At 36.5% G+C, this 15,344-nt stretch overlaps 1 protein-coding gene across 2 annotated transcripts in view; it reads left to right on the forward strand.

Moving 5' to 3' along the window:
- Positions 1–15,344, forward strand: part of CDK13 (cyclin dependent kinase 13) — a 119,004-nt gene that overhangs the window by 21,649 nt on the left and 82,011 nt on the right. For both annotated transcript variants that reach the window (XM_054564113.1, XM_054564114.1), the window contains exon 2: positions 9,509–10,168. In XM_054564113.1, coding sequence (XP_054420088.1) covers positions 9,509–10,168 — 660 coding nt within the window. The remainder of the gene's footprint in view (positions 1–9,508; positions 10,169–15,344) is intronic.

The following is a 15,344-nucleotide window of genomic DNA, read 5'->3' on the forward strand; positions in this document are numbered from 1 at the left end:
CCTGTATCTTTTGATTGGATCATTTAACTATTTGCATTTAAGGTTATTATTGATAGGGACTTACTCATTGCCATTTATTCTGTACCTGTGTTACTATCTTTATCTTATCCCTTTCCCTATCCTTATCCCCATCCCTATTGCTAACCATCTCTCTCCTCATAGGTGTTCCTTTAGCATCTCTTACATTGCTGGCTTGGTGGAAATGTATTCTTTTAGCCTTCTTTTGTCTGGGAAGCACTTTATTTCGCCTCCCATTTTAAATGAGAGCCTTGCTGGATAGAGTAGTCTTGATTGTAGATCCCTGCTTTTCATTATTTGGATTATTTTGTGCCACTCCCTTCTGGTTTGTAGTGTTTCTGTTGAGAAGTCAGCTGCTAGATTTATTGGAGCTCCATTGTATGTTACTGTCTATTTCTTCCTTGCTGTTTAGGATTCTTTTATTGTCTTTAAATTTTGCCATTTTGTTATGAGGTGTCTTGGAGTAGGCCTCTTTGGGTTCATCTTGATTGGAACCCTCTGTGCTTCCTGCATTTGGATGACTTTTTCCCTCACCAAGGTAGGGGGGGTTTCTGTCATTTTTTCAAACAGGTTTTCCATTGCTTGCTCCTTTTCTTCTCCTTCTAGTATTCCTATGATGCAAATGTTGTTTTGTTTCATGTTGTCCTGAATCTCCTTAAAGTATCCTTTTCCTTTTTGAGTCTTTTTTGGTTTTGTTGCTCTGATTGGGTATATTTTTCTTTGTCTTCCAGCTTACTGATTTGGTCCTCTGCTTATTCTAGCCTGCGTTTGATTCCTTCTGTTGTATTCTTTGTTTCAGATACTGTATTCTTCATTTCTTCCTCGTTCTTATTCATAGTTTCCGTGTCCTTTTTTATGTTGCTATAGTTCCCACTAAGTTCCTTGTAGCTCTCATAAACTTCCTTGTGGTTCTTACTCCATTCCTTGAGCATCCTTTTAACCATCATTTTGAATTCTGTGTCTGATAGATTGCTTGTTTCAATTTCATTAACTCTTTTTCTGGGGATGCCTCCTTATCGATTGGGGGTTATTTCTTTACCTCACCATTTTAGGTGACTCTTGTTTGTTTCTGCATCTCCGATTGCTCTGCTTTTTCTGCCTGCCTTCATGGGCTGGCATTCTGCGATAGAGGCCTATGGGATTCATTGGTACAGTGTCTTTGATCTTCTGATCTGGATGTTCTAGGGATGCTCTTTATTCTGTTTATGTGGGCTCTCTTGTACTTGGGCTTTGATTATTGATGGCTCATTTATTGTTGGGTTCTACCCTCCAGCTGGCTAATTGGGAGTCACAACCCCTGCCACATCCTCTATGCTGTTCTCCTGTTGTGAAGCATCTTATGTAGTCCTTGGATCAAAACGTACTAGCTAAGATGCCATTGATTGCTCAGGGTTTCTTGTTTGTTTGTTTTGGGGGGAGTTTTTCTGGGGTATTTTAGAGAGCATACTTATTTTTCAATATATATTTTATTGATTATGCTATTACAGTTGTCCCATTTTTTTCCTTCCCTTTATTGCCCTCCACCTGGTACCTCTCCCCCATCCCCCCCAACCCGTTAGTTCTTGTCCATGGGTCATACATATAAGTTCTTTGGCTTATCCATTTCCTATACTATTATTAACCTCCTCCTGCCTATTTTGTACCACTGTTTATGCTGCTTATTCCCTGTACTTTTTCCCTTTTCCCCCATTCTTCCCCCTCCCACTCCCCTCTGATCTCCATTTCTATTATTCTGTTCTTGTTCTAGTTGTTGTTGTTGTTTTTGATTCAGTTGTTGATAGTTTTGATTTTGTTGTCATTTTATGGTTTGTAGTTTTTGATCATCTTTTTCTTGGATAAGTCCCTTTAACATTTCATATAATAAGGGCTTGATGATGATGAACTCCTTTAACTTTACCTTATCTGGGAAGCACTTTATCCGCCCTTCCATTCTAAATGATAGCTTTGCTGGATAGAGGAGTCTTGGATGTAGGTCCATATCTTTCATGACTTTGAATGCTTCTTGCCAGCCCCTTCTTGCCTGCAAGGTTTCTTTTGAGAAATCAGCTGATAGTCTTATGGGAATTCCTTTGTAGGTAACTGTCTCCTTTTCTCTTGCTGCTTTTAAGATTCTTTCCTTATCTTTAATCTTGGGTAACTTAATTATGATGTGCTTTCTTCCTTTGCGACTCTCTCAGCTTCCTGGATGTCCTGGAAGTCTATTTCCTTGGTCAGATTGGGGAAATTCTCCTTCATTATTTTTTCAAATAAGTGTTCAATTTCTTGCTCTTTCTTTTCTCCTTCTGGCACCCCTATGATTCGGATGTTGGATCATTTAAAGTTGTCCCAGAGGTTCCAAAGCCCCTCCTCATTTATTTGAATTCTTGTTTTTTCATTCTGTTCTGGTTGAAAGTTTATCTCTTCCTTCTGCTCCCAATCGTTGATTTGAGTCCCGGTTTCCTTCCCTTTACTGGTGGTTCCCTCTATGTTTTTCTTTATTTCACTCTGAATAGCCTTCACTTTTTCCTCCATTTGAGACCATACTCAACCAATTATTCAGTGAGCACCCAGATTACCAGTGTTTTGAACCGTGCATCTGATAGGCTGGCTATCTGTTCATTGTTTAGGTCTGTTTTTGGAGCTTTGAACTGTTCTTTCATTTGGCCCATATTTCTTTGTCTCAGTGTACCTGTTATGTTGGGAGGTGCAGAGCCTAAGGTATTCCCCAAGGCAGGGCCACCCATGTGGCTGCATTATGACACTGTATGTAGAGGAGGGGTCCGAAGGGGAACAGTGCCACTTGCTCAGCTCTTGGCTGGCTTTTAGTCACTCCCCTGCTGCCTACAAGAAAATCAAACCCTTCTGGTGCCGATTCCTGGGTGGGTGGGTTTGTGTACGTTCTAGGACTCTTTGGGTCTCTCCAAGGGACTCCTGTGAGGCTAGGAGTTTCTACTGCTGCCGAAACCCCCACAGGTTTTTACCTGCTGAGGTTTTGAGGCTTTCTTTTCCTGCACTGGAACACTAGATTGTGCAGTCTGTCTCGCTCCCCAGCTGTTCCTCCCAGTTTATCCACATGCAAATGTGGGACCTCCTGATCTGCCAGGTACCACCTTGCTCACCTGGTCGTCTGGCTGCAGCCTTGCCATGTGTCCCCTCTCCCACAGCTGCCCATCTCTGCTCCTCCTACCAGTCTGGATGAATTTTTCTTCTTTAATTCCTTGGTTGTTGGACTTCCATATGATTCAGTTATCTGGCAGTTCTGGTTATTTTTTGTTTTTAAATTTGTTGTCCTTTTGTTGGTTGTGTGAGAAAGCAAAGTGTATCTACCTACTCCTCCTTGTTGGCCAGAAGTTGATTGTTCAGGTTTTTTTTGTTTGGAAATCAGGCGAGAATCTGAGTTGGTTGCTAAAGCAAGTGGACTCAGCTTCTACCTACTTGAATGCCGTCTTGACCCCTTTTCCTAAAAAGACCTGGGATCCAGCAGGGGGAAGACAGCCTGGACTAGAATCACCTAAAGAGAGACTGGAGTTTGTGGCTTTGCAGGGAGAACTGAAGGAGCAGCGGCCTGGATCCCTATGCTAAGTCCCTCTCCCACACTGCAGCCACCAATTTTCTTCTGGTCTGTTTTTAAAGACCTTAAAGACTTGAGTTATTTATTCTTTGAAGGAAAACAGCAAATGGACAATTTCAGTAGAATAGCCCAGTCTAGGGCATCCCAAACTTTGAGGGCCTTGTTAAATGCAGATTCTATATCAGAACAGCATTTCTGACGGTCTTTCAGATGATACTGATGCTTCTGCTGCTCTGTGGGCCACACTTAAGTAAGGATCTAGAGAGTATGAGATTGGTAGCATTTTCAGAGGGCTTAGCTTTGGATAGAAAGAGACATACTTCTACTTTAGGTGAAATGTAAGTTGGATGAAGATACAGATTAAGTTTGCAGACAGGAGACGTGCCTGATAATCTTTGTTTTTTTACATGAGATAGAAGTATGGTGATGTTAAGGAAAGACTTTAGGAATAGTATGTGAGCTTGAAGAAGGTTGTGAAGGTTTGGAATAGGAAGTAAACAGAGAAGGAAGGTGACTGAATTTGGGACACTTAATAATCCCTGAACAGTGAGGGTTAGTTTGGTTATGGTGTCTGTAGAAATAATTGGAGCAGGAAGAGATTAGATGTGAAAAGATCAGTTATGTTTAAGATGTTAAGGAAGCCTAGAAGAGAAGTAATGAAGTCTGAAATAGAATAGTGCCCTGGAGAATAGAAGGTGTGATGGGCTAATAAGTATGTCCCCCCAAAAAGATGTTTGTGTGTACCTGTGAATATTTTACCTTACATGGCAAAAGGGACTTTGTAAGATGTGATTAAAATGGGGATCTTGAGGTGGAGAGTTAATCCTAGTTGGGTACTATGTAATCACAGCATCTTTATAAAAGGAGGAAGGAAGGTTGGAGTCAGAAGAGACCATGTGATGACAGAGTAGAGGAGGAGAGGAAATGTGATGATGACACAATTCCATCATCACATTTCAGAGGTTGGATTGATGTGTGAACCAAGGAGTGGACAGACTTTATTTAGAAGTTGGGAAAGGCAAGGAAAAAGATTTTCCCAAGAGATTGAAGAAGGGACAAAGTCCTGGTGACATGTTGATTTTTAGCTCACTGAGCTGATTTTGCACTTTTGACCTCCAGAACTACAAGATAATATATTTGTGTTAAGCCACTAAATCTGTCATAACTTGTTCAATAGCAATAGGAAACTTACAGAGAAGTATGGATTTAAGGGAATGTAGAGTTATAATCAACAAAATGAGACTACTGATGGGATGCAGTATGGGCACAGGGAAACTGGGAACATTTTTAGCTTGGATAAATGGGTTGAGGAAAGTGGTAAAATTAAAGGTAGAGGTTGGAAAGGAACAGATATTAGAGGAAGGTGTTCAGTTTGCATGTAAGTATGGATTAGATAGGGCGAAGGAAGATTTGAAACGAGATGAATTTAAGAGATTGCATAATATTGTTATAGTTAATAGAACTGTTACAGTACCAGTACTATGGCATACTGTTTTGATTACTATAGCTTTGTAATATAGTTTGAAATCAGAAAGTGTGTATTCTCTAGCTTGTTCTTTCTCAAGTTTGCTTTAACTTATTTAAGATCTTTATGTGGTTCCATGTGAATTTTAGAATTGTTTTCTTCTGTGAAAAATGCCATTAGAGTTGAATATGTTGAATATGTGGACGTTTTAATTATTAATTCTTCCAGTCCATGAGCATGGAGTATCTTTCCATTTATTTGTATCTCCAATTTCTTTCACCTCTGTTAAATTTATTCTTTTTGATGCTATTTTAAGTGAAATTTTTTCTTAATTTCTCTTTTTAATAGTGTAGTGTTATTGATTAGAAGCAACTGATTTTTGTATGTTGATTTTGTATCTTGCAATTTTAACAGATTGATTCATTTATTCTAACGACTTCTTGGTGGAGTCTTTAAGGGTTTTCTATTTGTAAGATATCATCTGCAAACAGAATATTTACTTCTTTTTTTCTGATTTTGATGCCTTTTATTTCTTTTTCTTGCCTAATTGCTCTGGCTAGGACTTCTAGTATTGTGCTGAATAAAAGTGGTGAGAGTTGGTCATCATTGTCTTATTCCTGGTCCTACAGGAAAAGTTACCAGCTTTTCACTGTTGAGCATGATGTATGCTATGGGCTTGCCATTTATGGCCTTTATTATCTTGAGGTATGTTCCTTCTATACCCAGTTTGTTTAGTTTTTTATCATGAATAGATGTTGAATTTTGTCAAATGCTTTTTCCATGTCTATTGAGATGGTCATAGAATTTTTATCCTTCATTTTTGTTAATGTGGTGTATCACATTTATTGATTTGCATATGTTGAACCATCTTTGCATAGGAAGCATTTTGGAGATTGTCAGCAAGTTTTTGAAATGGACATAGCTGCTGTTCGTACGTAAAATAAGGGTAGAAACGTTAGGCTAAAAAATACTGCATTAGATATTACATGTATAAAACATTCTGTCATCCCAGAAAGTTCTGTTAGATAGCAGTGTTCTATAATGAGGGATTGGATATTATTGTAGCGAAATTTTAAGAATCAGTGTTTGCTAATGAGGCAGAATATCCAAAGATCTGGACTCTTCAAGGAATTTTGTGATATAGTCGAGTGAACAGTACACCATTCTCTCTCTCTCTCTCTCTCTCTCTCTCTCTCTCTCAGCACTAATCTAATTAACAGTGAGCACTAACAGTTTGTGTTTCAGAATACTGGGTTTCTATCATGGTCCTGCTTTATGTTGTATGAAATTGGGAAAACCTTAGAAACACAAAAAGGTCTCTGAACTTCTTAAAGAGATCCTATAACCTCTTAAATTTTTAAAAAACAAACAGGAGCCCTGGCTGGGTGGCTCAGTTGGTTGGAGTATTGTGTCATACACCAATAGGTAGCAATGTTCTATTCCTGGTCAGTACACATAACCTAGAATGTGGGTTCTATCCCTAGTTGTGGTACGTATAAGAGGCAACTGGAAACTGATGGATGTTGCACTCTCACATCAGTGTTTGTGTCTGTCCATCTCTCCTCACCACTCTTCCTCTCTCTGAAACTGAGAAAACATCCTCAGATGAGAATTAAAATGTAAAAATAAAAGAAAAAGCTAATACATGTATTCACTGCAGAATATGTAGTATAGAAATATTTTTTAAAAATTTAAAAGAAGAAAAATCTTATCTATAAAACAGGGATTTGTCTATACCAGCCATTTCAGTTCTTTTAGTAGGACATCATGATATAGTTCATCAAATAGTCTTAGAGATCCCCTTCTCTTTTACCCTCATAGTTTTGCATAGCTGAAGTATTATATTAGATCATTAGTAAAAATGACCTAAAGTTGATTTTTGTTTTTATAGTTTTAAGTTCCCAAATTATGTTTCTTATAACAGTAGGTATATAACTGAAATTTATTAGCAGATATACAATATCTCAGAGAATACAAGTTTACTAAGACATGAAAAAGTTGAGGAACTTCAGAGGAGAAATAGAGGAATTGGAGAGGAAAGCAGAATTTGTCTAGAAGAATTCTATTGGTATAGAGACTAAATACCATAAAAATGTCATTTTCAAAATACCCTTCTTTCCAAAATAACTTTTTCATAGTCCAGAAGAGAATAATTTAATAGACCAGAGGAGTTCATTGTGTTGGGATTTTACCTGATAACTTTGTATCTCTTTTCTCAGATAAAATTTACTGATCATAAATCTCCCAGTTAAATATAATATATGTATCTGTATGCTAGGGTAGGAAAGTTAATTTAAGAAAATTGTGCCGTTACACAGTGTAATGAGGTGACAGCCTCTTTGTTTTCGTCTGCTATGTACTTTTCTGCTGCTCATTAGTATTTGATCAGGGTATAGAAACATGATTTATATCAGGCTTGTTTAGAGTTCCAAAAGTCTTTTTCCCCTTTTTATTGAATTCATTGGGGTGCCAATGGTTAACAAAATTACACAGGTTTCAGGTGCACAATTCCACAGCATATCATCTGTATACTACTGTATTGTGTGTTTACCACCCCAAACCAAGGGGGGCCCAAGAGTCTTAGTGGAGAGGAAATTTAAAATGTGGCTGATTTTTTTCATATTATGGCACTTTTGGTTCCTATATTAAAGTTATCCAAAATATTTTACAACTAAATATTTCCTCTCATTTCCATGAATAATTGTAAGCTCATTGATTTTATTGATTGGTATATATGTATATTTAATTATAAGCAAGTGTTAGATTATAATTTTCTTGACCATTGTTTTCAGTAATCTAAAATAATGTGACATAAATACTTTATGTGAAGTTTGTATGCAACACTAGCTCAGTGCTGAACACTAGTTAACCCTCAGTACATTTTGAAATGTTTTGAAAGAATAAGGGAGAAGTTGAATTTGTATTTGAGTTTATTCTAAAGCTAAACATTATTTTGTTTTATTAGAATTGTAGAATGTTTCACACTTTTCCTTTCATAGTATATTAATGTCAGATATAAAGAAAAATGTCCAGCTCTTCCTTTTCTCTCTGCCCATTTTAATTAAGGTTCCTAGGAGTTTTCTTTGTTTTCTCCTTATTTATACCCCCACTCCCAACTTCTACAAAATTTCAGCAGGAGCTCTCCTGCCAAGCTTTCTCTAATGCATTAATTGTGTTAAAGCACCTACTTCAGGGTCAAAAGGTCTGGGTTTAGGACCTGACACGCAACTAGATCAGGCAAGGTTGTAGAAGGAAACTGAATCAAGCTCAGAGGGTTCAGGGGACTTTTTAATAAAGGATCACAGAGATGGGGTGGATTAAGGAAACCCAGAGAATGTTTTTACTATTTGTAGAGGGATGCTTGAAGGAGTGAGGAAAATACAGTCTATGGGAGCCTAGTGAGCGGTGTGCCTGACAGGAGCCACAATAATAGAGGGATATAGCTTGTGTCAGAAAATGTGGTCCAGAGAAGGGAAGGAGCTGGAGAGAAATGATCAAGCCTCTCTCTCCCTTGTAATCTGGCATTGACAGACAGCACTGGAACCCAGAAAATGTATCTATTGAGGTCAGCCTCATTGGTCACAGAATAGGATAGAAGAGTATTGGAAGGATAGGGTAGTGGCAGTAAGATAATAACCAAAGTAACAACCAATAACTATGAGATTGATTTCGGTAACCTAGTATTTGAGATTCAGTTTATTATCTGTAAACAATAGATACTTTACTGGGTTTGATGTGAGCTTAAACATGATAACATGCTAAAATACTATCATATTGTTTTGTCTTGTGAGTATAAAGCTTTGATAAGGTATCAAAGATTTGAAAAGCTCAGCTGCATTTTATTTGGTGCTGCACTGTGTGTTTTATAGAATCTTTGATTGCCACCATACTTTTAAATATATGGTAGTTTTGTGTTTTCCAATAATCTTTGAGAAGTGCATTGCACAGTCATGTAAGTAGTTTCCAAGATTTAGAGACTTTTAGTTATTGCTTAATGATAGGTGTTTTTTACTCTTCTTGTAGATAGACCTACTTCTGAACTTAATGTGTGAGGGTGCCTCTGAGATGTAGAGATTGTCTCCCTGGTTAAACTTCACCCTGCTACCACTACTTCATTATTGCTACCACTGTTATGCTTGTTGCCTATTTCTGTTTTCTTAGACAGCAGTGATGCCTTGTCACACTTTGTCCTCCTAATTCGTAACAGTATTTCTTTTCACAGATAACTACTTTCATCCAACCTCATCTTTAAGCATTTGTAGGCTAGATCAAGATATAGACAATCCCTATATTTTCAGGAAAACATACAAACAGATCACAGATGCTCTAAAGTACTTTTTGCTTTCAAAAAATCCTCCACAAGTACTACAATTTGGAAATTAAATATATCACTTAACAGGCTTGAGTTAGCAGTTTTGGTAAATTTCAACTGAACTTTTCTGATTACTGACTAAACCTTAATTATTTTCCACCAGACGGTCTGCCAAATCCCGAAGCAGAAGCCCATATTCATCTAGGCATTCAAGATCTCGCAGCAGGCACAGATTATCTAGATCCAGAAGTCGTCATTCTAGCATTTCTCCTAGCACACTAACTCTGAAGAGTAGCCTGGCAGCTGAATTGAACAAGAATAAAAAAGCACGAGCCGCAGAGGCAGCAAGAGCTGCAGAGGCAGCAAAGGCTGCAGAAGCAGCTAAGGCTGCAGAGACTGCTGCCAAAGCTTCCAAAGCCTCAAACACTTCTACACCTACCAAGGGGAACACAGAAACTGCTGCCAGTGCATCACAAACAAACCATGTGAAGGATGTGAAGAAACTTAAGACTGAGAATGCACCTTCTCCCTCAAGTGGTGGAACTTTGAAAAATGACAAGGCAAAAACAAAGCCACCTCTTCAAGTAACAAAGGTGGACAATAATTTGATTGTAGATAAAGCCACCAAGAAATCAGTTGTAGTTGGGAAGGAGAGTAAATCTGCTGCTACAAAGGAGGAACCAGTATCTCTTAAAGAGAAAACCAAACCACTCACACCAAGCATAGGAGCCAAGGAGAAGGAGCAACATGTGGCTCTAGTGACCTCTACATTACCACCATTACCTTTGCCTCCCATGCTGCCTGAAGATAAAGATGCTGATAGGTAAGTGCAAAAAAATACAAGTTTAAAAAAAAAATGGTCAGTAACTATTTAAAGAAAAAAACACATGAGTTTGAAATGAGAAATTATATGACCTTCTCTCTCCCAAAAAAAACCTTTACCAAAAAAAGTCTATAAGTAAGTGGATTCTCTTTGTAATATATGTCTTAAAATGTAAATGTATGTCTTAAAATGTAGCACATTGTAGAATGACAAAATTACAGCTTACGCTAAGCATTCCAGGAAAAATTTGCTACTGCCTTGGAGGAGGGGGTGGTGTGGGTATGTGTGCAGTGGGGGGGGGGGGGGGGTGTTTGAGTTTGGGAATTAGAAATGCCAGTATTTATTTAACATGCCTCAATTATATGCCAGAGACAGGAAATTTTATGGAAGAGTTTGCCCTGGGTGATAGAAAGCAAATGTCTTGGTTATTTCTAAGTTTCTTCAGTGGCCTTTTAAATTCACCAGTTTTGGAGGCTTTAAGAATTTATCCCTTTAGTCTTTTCTTGACTTTAAACTTTTGCAAATAGAGATTAATTACATATTACAGAAAACCCATAATGTGGTTATGCTTTGCTTTAACATGTTTATGTATTTCTGTTACAAATATTGGGGGTGTGACTTGTTTTTTATTTGAAACACTTTTAACAAGGTAAGTATCGGTAAAGTAAATGCAGTTCTAAGAATGTTTCTTAAGTGTATGCTAGGATAGAAGCATATGCTTTTGTGTTCTATCTGCCTATTATACCACTTAATTTATTTTTGTTTTACTGAAGAAATTACAGCTGGTTTTCCCTTTACTTTGTTATGAAGCAACTGTATGGGCAGTTTTCCTAGCTGATAGAGTTGAAAAAACAAGTAGGAAAAAACACCACATGGGCAAGTCTTTAAAGTGCTCACTTTGGTTAGCATTATGAAAATTATGTAACTTAAACCAAAAAAAATTCCTGTTTTATGCCTTCAGAGGCCCATTTTCCTTAACAATCAAAAATGTTGCCGAGCCCTGGTTAGCGTGGCTCAGAGGACTGAGCGCTGGCCTGAGAACCAAAGGGTGGCCATTCGGTTCCCAGTCAAGGCACACACCTGGGTTGTAGGCCAGATCCCCACTAGGGGGCACGTGAGAAGCAACTACACGTTGATGTTTCTCTCCCTGTGTTTCACCCTCCCTTCCTCTCTCTCTAAAAATAAGTAAGTAAAATCTTTAAAAAAACAGTTGCTGAGAGACCCCATGCAATTTAATTAGGTGTTATCTCATTATAGTACACTAATTGTATTTCCAGGCTTGGCTGTTAATCCAGGAGCACTGAAACTTTGTAACAGTAGTGACTTGTAATTTTGATGAGTGGTGGAATGGGCTTTTCAGCACAATGAGTGCAGATTTGAGTCATTCATTATCATTAGTACCTGAAAATCTAGTGATTCTGGACCACTGACACTTTTCTCCACTTTATTCTTCATATGTGCTTTAGGGGTAAATTTTTACTGGTGATATATTCAGGAACTTGGGACATACCTATTTGAATGCCTAAGAAGGATATTCTTTGTGCATGTTTTTAAGCAGATGGCGGCATATTTCATAGTTGGTCATTAAAAAATTTTTGACCCACCTTCTTTTCTGTCTTTTCTACTTTTCTCTTTTGTTGTATCTCTGCTTTTTTTCCTTTTAATTGTTTGTGTGTTTCATGGATATAGAATTTAGGGCTCTGGAGTACTACTACTAACCTCTGTGGCCAAAGATTAATTCAACACCAGTTACAGTCACTTTTCCTTTTGATGATCCAGTTGTCTGAAATTTGGCCAGTGGGAACTCTTTTAAGCTGGCTCCTTTGTCCTTATAAAATGACCGCATTGGTTTTTGAGTGCTTCCTTGCTTCCTAGCCAAATAATATCTTTTAGACTCACTTTGAACTTCTCTCCTAGACCTAAAATCTATTACTCTCTGAAAATCATAGAATACATGGTTACCTGTATTTGTATAATCTTTTAAAAAAAAATACTAAGATCATACTGTGCATAATATTGTTTGACCTTTTTTTTTTCCATTAAGTGTGTTGGAGATTGATTCTTACCTATAAGAATAGGTGCATCAGGCTCTTATTAACTCTTCTGCTGTTGATTAATGGGTTTATAATTGTTTGCTGTTAAAGTCACCCTATATTAATACTTCATGTACATCTGAGCAATTTTTGTTGGATAGCTGCAAGGTCACAGTGCGGACATTTAAAGATTTGATAGAAACTGCCAACTTGTATCTCAATAAGACTTATATAACAATTTATATACCCAGTGTATGAAATCAACAACATTGTCAATTTTGAATTTTTGATAATCTTTAAAATATATAATGATTTAATTTTGCATTTTTCTGCTTATTGAGCTACATCATCTTTCTGAACAGTTTTTGGTTGTTTTTTTTCTGGAAAATTGCTTGTTCGTAATCTTACTCTGGCTTTTCCTTAACATTGTTTTTCTTTTTCTGATTGATTTGTAGGTACTCCTTATGTTAGGAAATCTTAACCTTTGCCTCAGAGTCTGTTTTTTTTGTCTTTAAGATTTGTCTGTTTTGTTTTTGGCTATATGGATGTTTCCATGTTAAAAATTTTAGTCAGAGCTATTATTTTTCCTTTAAAACTTATGAGCATATAAATTTAAAAAAGAACTCACATTTTGCAAAAATTTGTTTTTAGTTTTCAAATGAAGAAAAAAGACTTGGCTTTTCTCTATCACCCTGTGGACTGATAGATCCAATTAGCAACATCATTTATTGAATAATCCATCTCACTGATTTATGGTGCCATATATAAAAATTCTTACAGATATCTGTGTTTCTGGACTCTTTTTTCAATTAACACATTTAATTATTCCTTTGCCGGTACCTTTTTAACTTTTTTAGATGCATGGTATATTGGCTCTCAAACTCAAATTTCTATTGTAGTGATAGGCAGATGATGTAAAAGTGGAGAGAGAGAATAAATTACTGATTAGTGAACAGCTCTGTTATTCAGCCTTAACTTCAGTGCTGCTATAAATGAATTTGGGCCCAGTGTTGCTAGAGTTTTTTATTTTTTCTTATTTTTTAAAAGAAGCCTGTAATCTCAATATTTATATAAATCTTCTGATTTAAAAATATTGATAGTTAAATTGTAGTGCTTTATAAAACATTGGGTAGACAATAATACGTAGTCTTTGATTATATACAGCCTTTGCCTTTTGGTTTGAGATCTTTTTAGATATGTGACAAATTCCATGTCATTATTCTCTTAAAAAAGTTTCTTTGCAGTTTTTGCTTTTATTCTTGGATTTTATGGTCAGTCAGCATGTAAGTTCTATTTAAAAGACTCTTCCTTGGGTTTTGTTTGGGACTCTAGTAAATGTAATAGATTAATTTGAAGACTGACAGTAATATTGTAGTTTCCCATACAAAACATGGTTTATTTTCATTCAAATCTCATGTTATGTTCATCAGTCAAATATGTAAATTTTCTTCTCTTGGTCTTGTGCATTTCTTGTTAAGACATTTTATTGTTTTGTTGCTGTAGTATATGGAAACTTTTTTAAAAATCACATTTCCTATTTGGTTATTGCAAGTATTTGGTGAAAATACAATGTTTTTAGTTATATAATGTTATTCTTGGAAAGCAGTATGTCATTTATCTTAACTCTGGGAAGATAACTGAATTTGATAGTTCATATAATGATATATTGTAATACAGGAAGCTTTTTATATTTTAAATCATAAGTAAAATTAAGACCTTTACCTTGACCAGGTACCTCAGTTGGTTGGAGCGAGCACTGTCTGGATAAACCAAGGTTGTTGGTTTTATCCCCAGTCAGGGCACATAGAAGAAGCAGCCAGTGAATGTGTAAATAAATGGAACACCAAATCAGTGCTTGTCTTTCTCTCTTAGTCTCTCTCTCTTAGTCTCTTTCTCTAACCCCATTCTGCCCCCTCCTTCTCCCCTCCCTCTCCATCTCCCCCTCCATCTCCCCCATCTCCCTCTCTAAAATCACTGAATAAAATTTTTTTTAAATTAAGACATTTAGTTTAGTCTCTCCCACCAACACGTTGATTTGAGTCCTCAGATAAATGCCAGTTTTTACTGCAGCCTAATTACAAGTTAGCAACTTCATTTTTCTAACTAAATTATCTTAAACAGGCTAATTTTCAGACAGAGTTCAAGTGGTACCTTTTATAGAAAGAAGCTTTTACTGCCTTTCATTCCTCATTAATTTACCCATTAGCTACCACATTGCTCTGGGAATCCATTTGTATAGTATTTTATCTGGTGGCTTACCTGACTTCCAAAAAACTGTAAGCTCCTTTCTGAGAGGAACTGTGTCTTAATTGTTATTGTTTTTTATTATTACTAAAAATTTTATCTATTTATTCTTAGAGGGGAAGGGAGGGAAAAAGAGGGGGAGAGAAACACTGATCTGTTGCCTCCAGTATACGCCCTGACTAGGCACTGAACCCACAATCCAACTATGTGTCCTGACCCAGGATTGAACCAATGACTTTTCACTTTGTGGGATGATGCCCAACCAACTGAGCCACACCAGACAGGGCTGGGGTTTTTTTTGTTTTGTTTTTTGTTAGATCTCCACTGCCTTATGTAATACCTAGCACATAGAGGTATACAATCCGTATTTGTTGAATGGGGGATAGTAAAATTGAAGGGTGGACTCTCTGGTATCATTATTTTAAAAATAAAACTGCAAAAAAATAAAATTGCAAACCAGTTTTCTTTTGAGCATGATTTTTAGTTAAAGAACCAACAGTGTTATGAAGAAAAGGTATGATTTTATCTTGATTACTAATAGTTTTCATCAGATGGTTTTAAAGGATCAGTTTGTTATATTAATGTTAAAAATAATGTGTTTTGTTATAAGAAACTAAAATTAAGTGATATATGTTGATAACTTTGTTGGTAAGTTATGACCACAGCAGTGTAGTTTGACTAACTTTTTCATTACGGGACTCACAACTGCTATAAAATTATGTGAAGTCTAAATTTTATTATCATTTTAAGATCCTCTTTCAACATGTCATATTATTAGATAAAAGATATTGTAATCTCTAGGAGGTTTAAAATAATCAGTTACCAAGTTAAGATGTACTTTAAAAGTCAGAGCTCTTTATGCATTCATAAAAAGAACAAAACTGAGCTAAGCTTTTCAC

Source organism: Pteronotus mesoamericanus, unplaced genomic scaffold, assembly GCF_021234165.1.
Source record: "Pteronotus mesoamericanus isolate MK-2021 breed Mesoamerican mustached bat unplaced genomic scaffold, CSHL_Meso_final scaffold_85, whole genome shotgun sequence".
NCBI classification, from domain to species: Eukaryota; Metazoa; Chordata; class Mammalia; order Chiroptera; family Mormoopidae; genus Pteronotus; species Pteronotus mesoamericanus.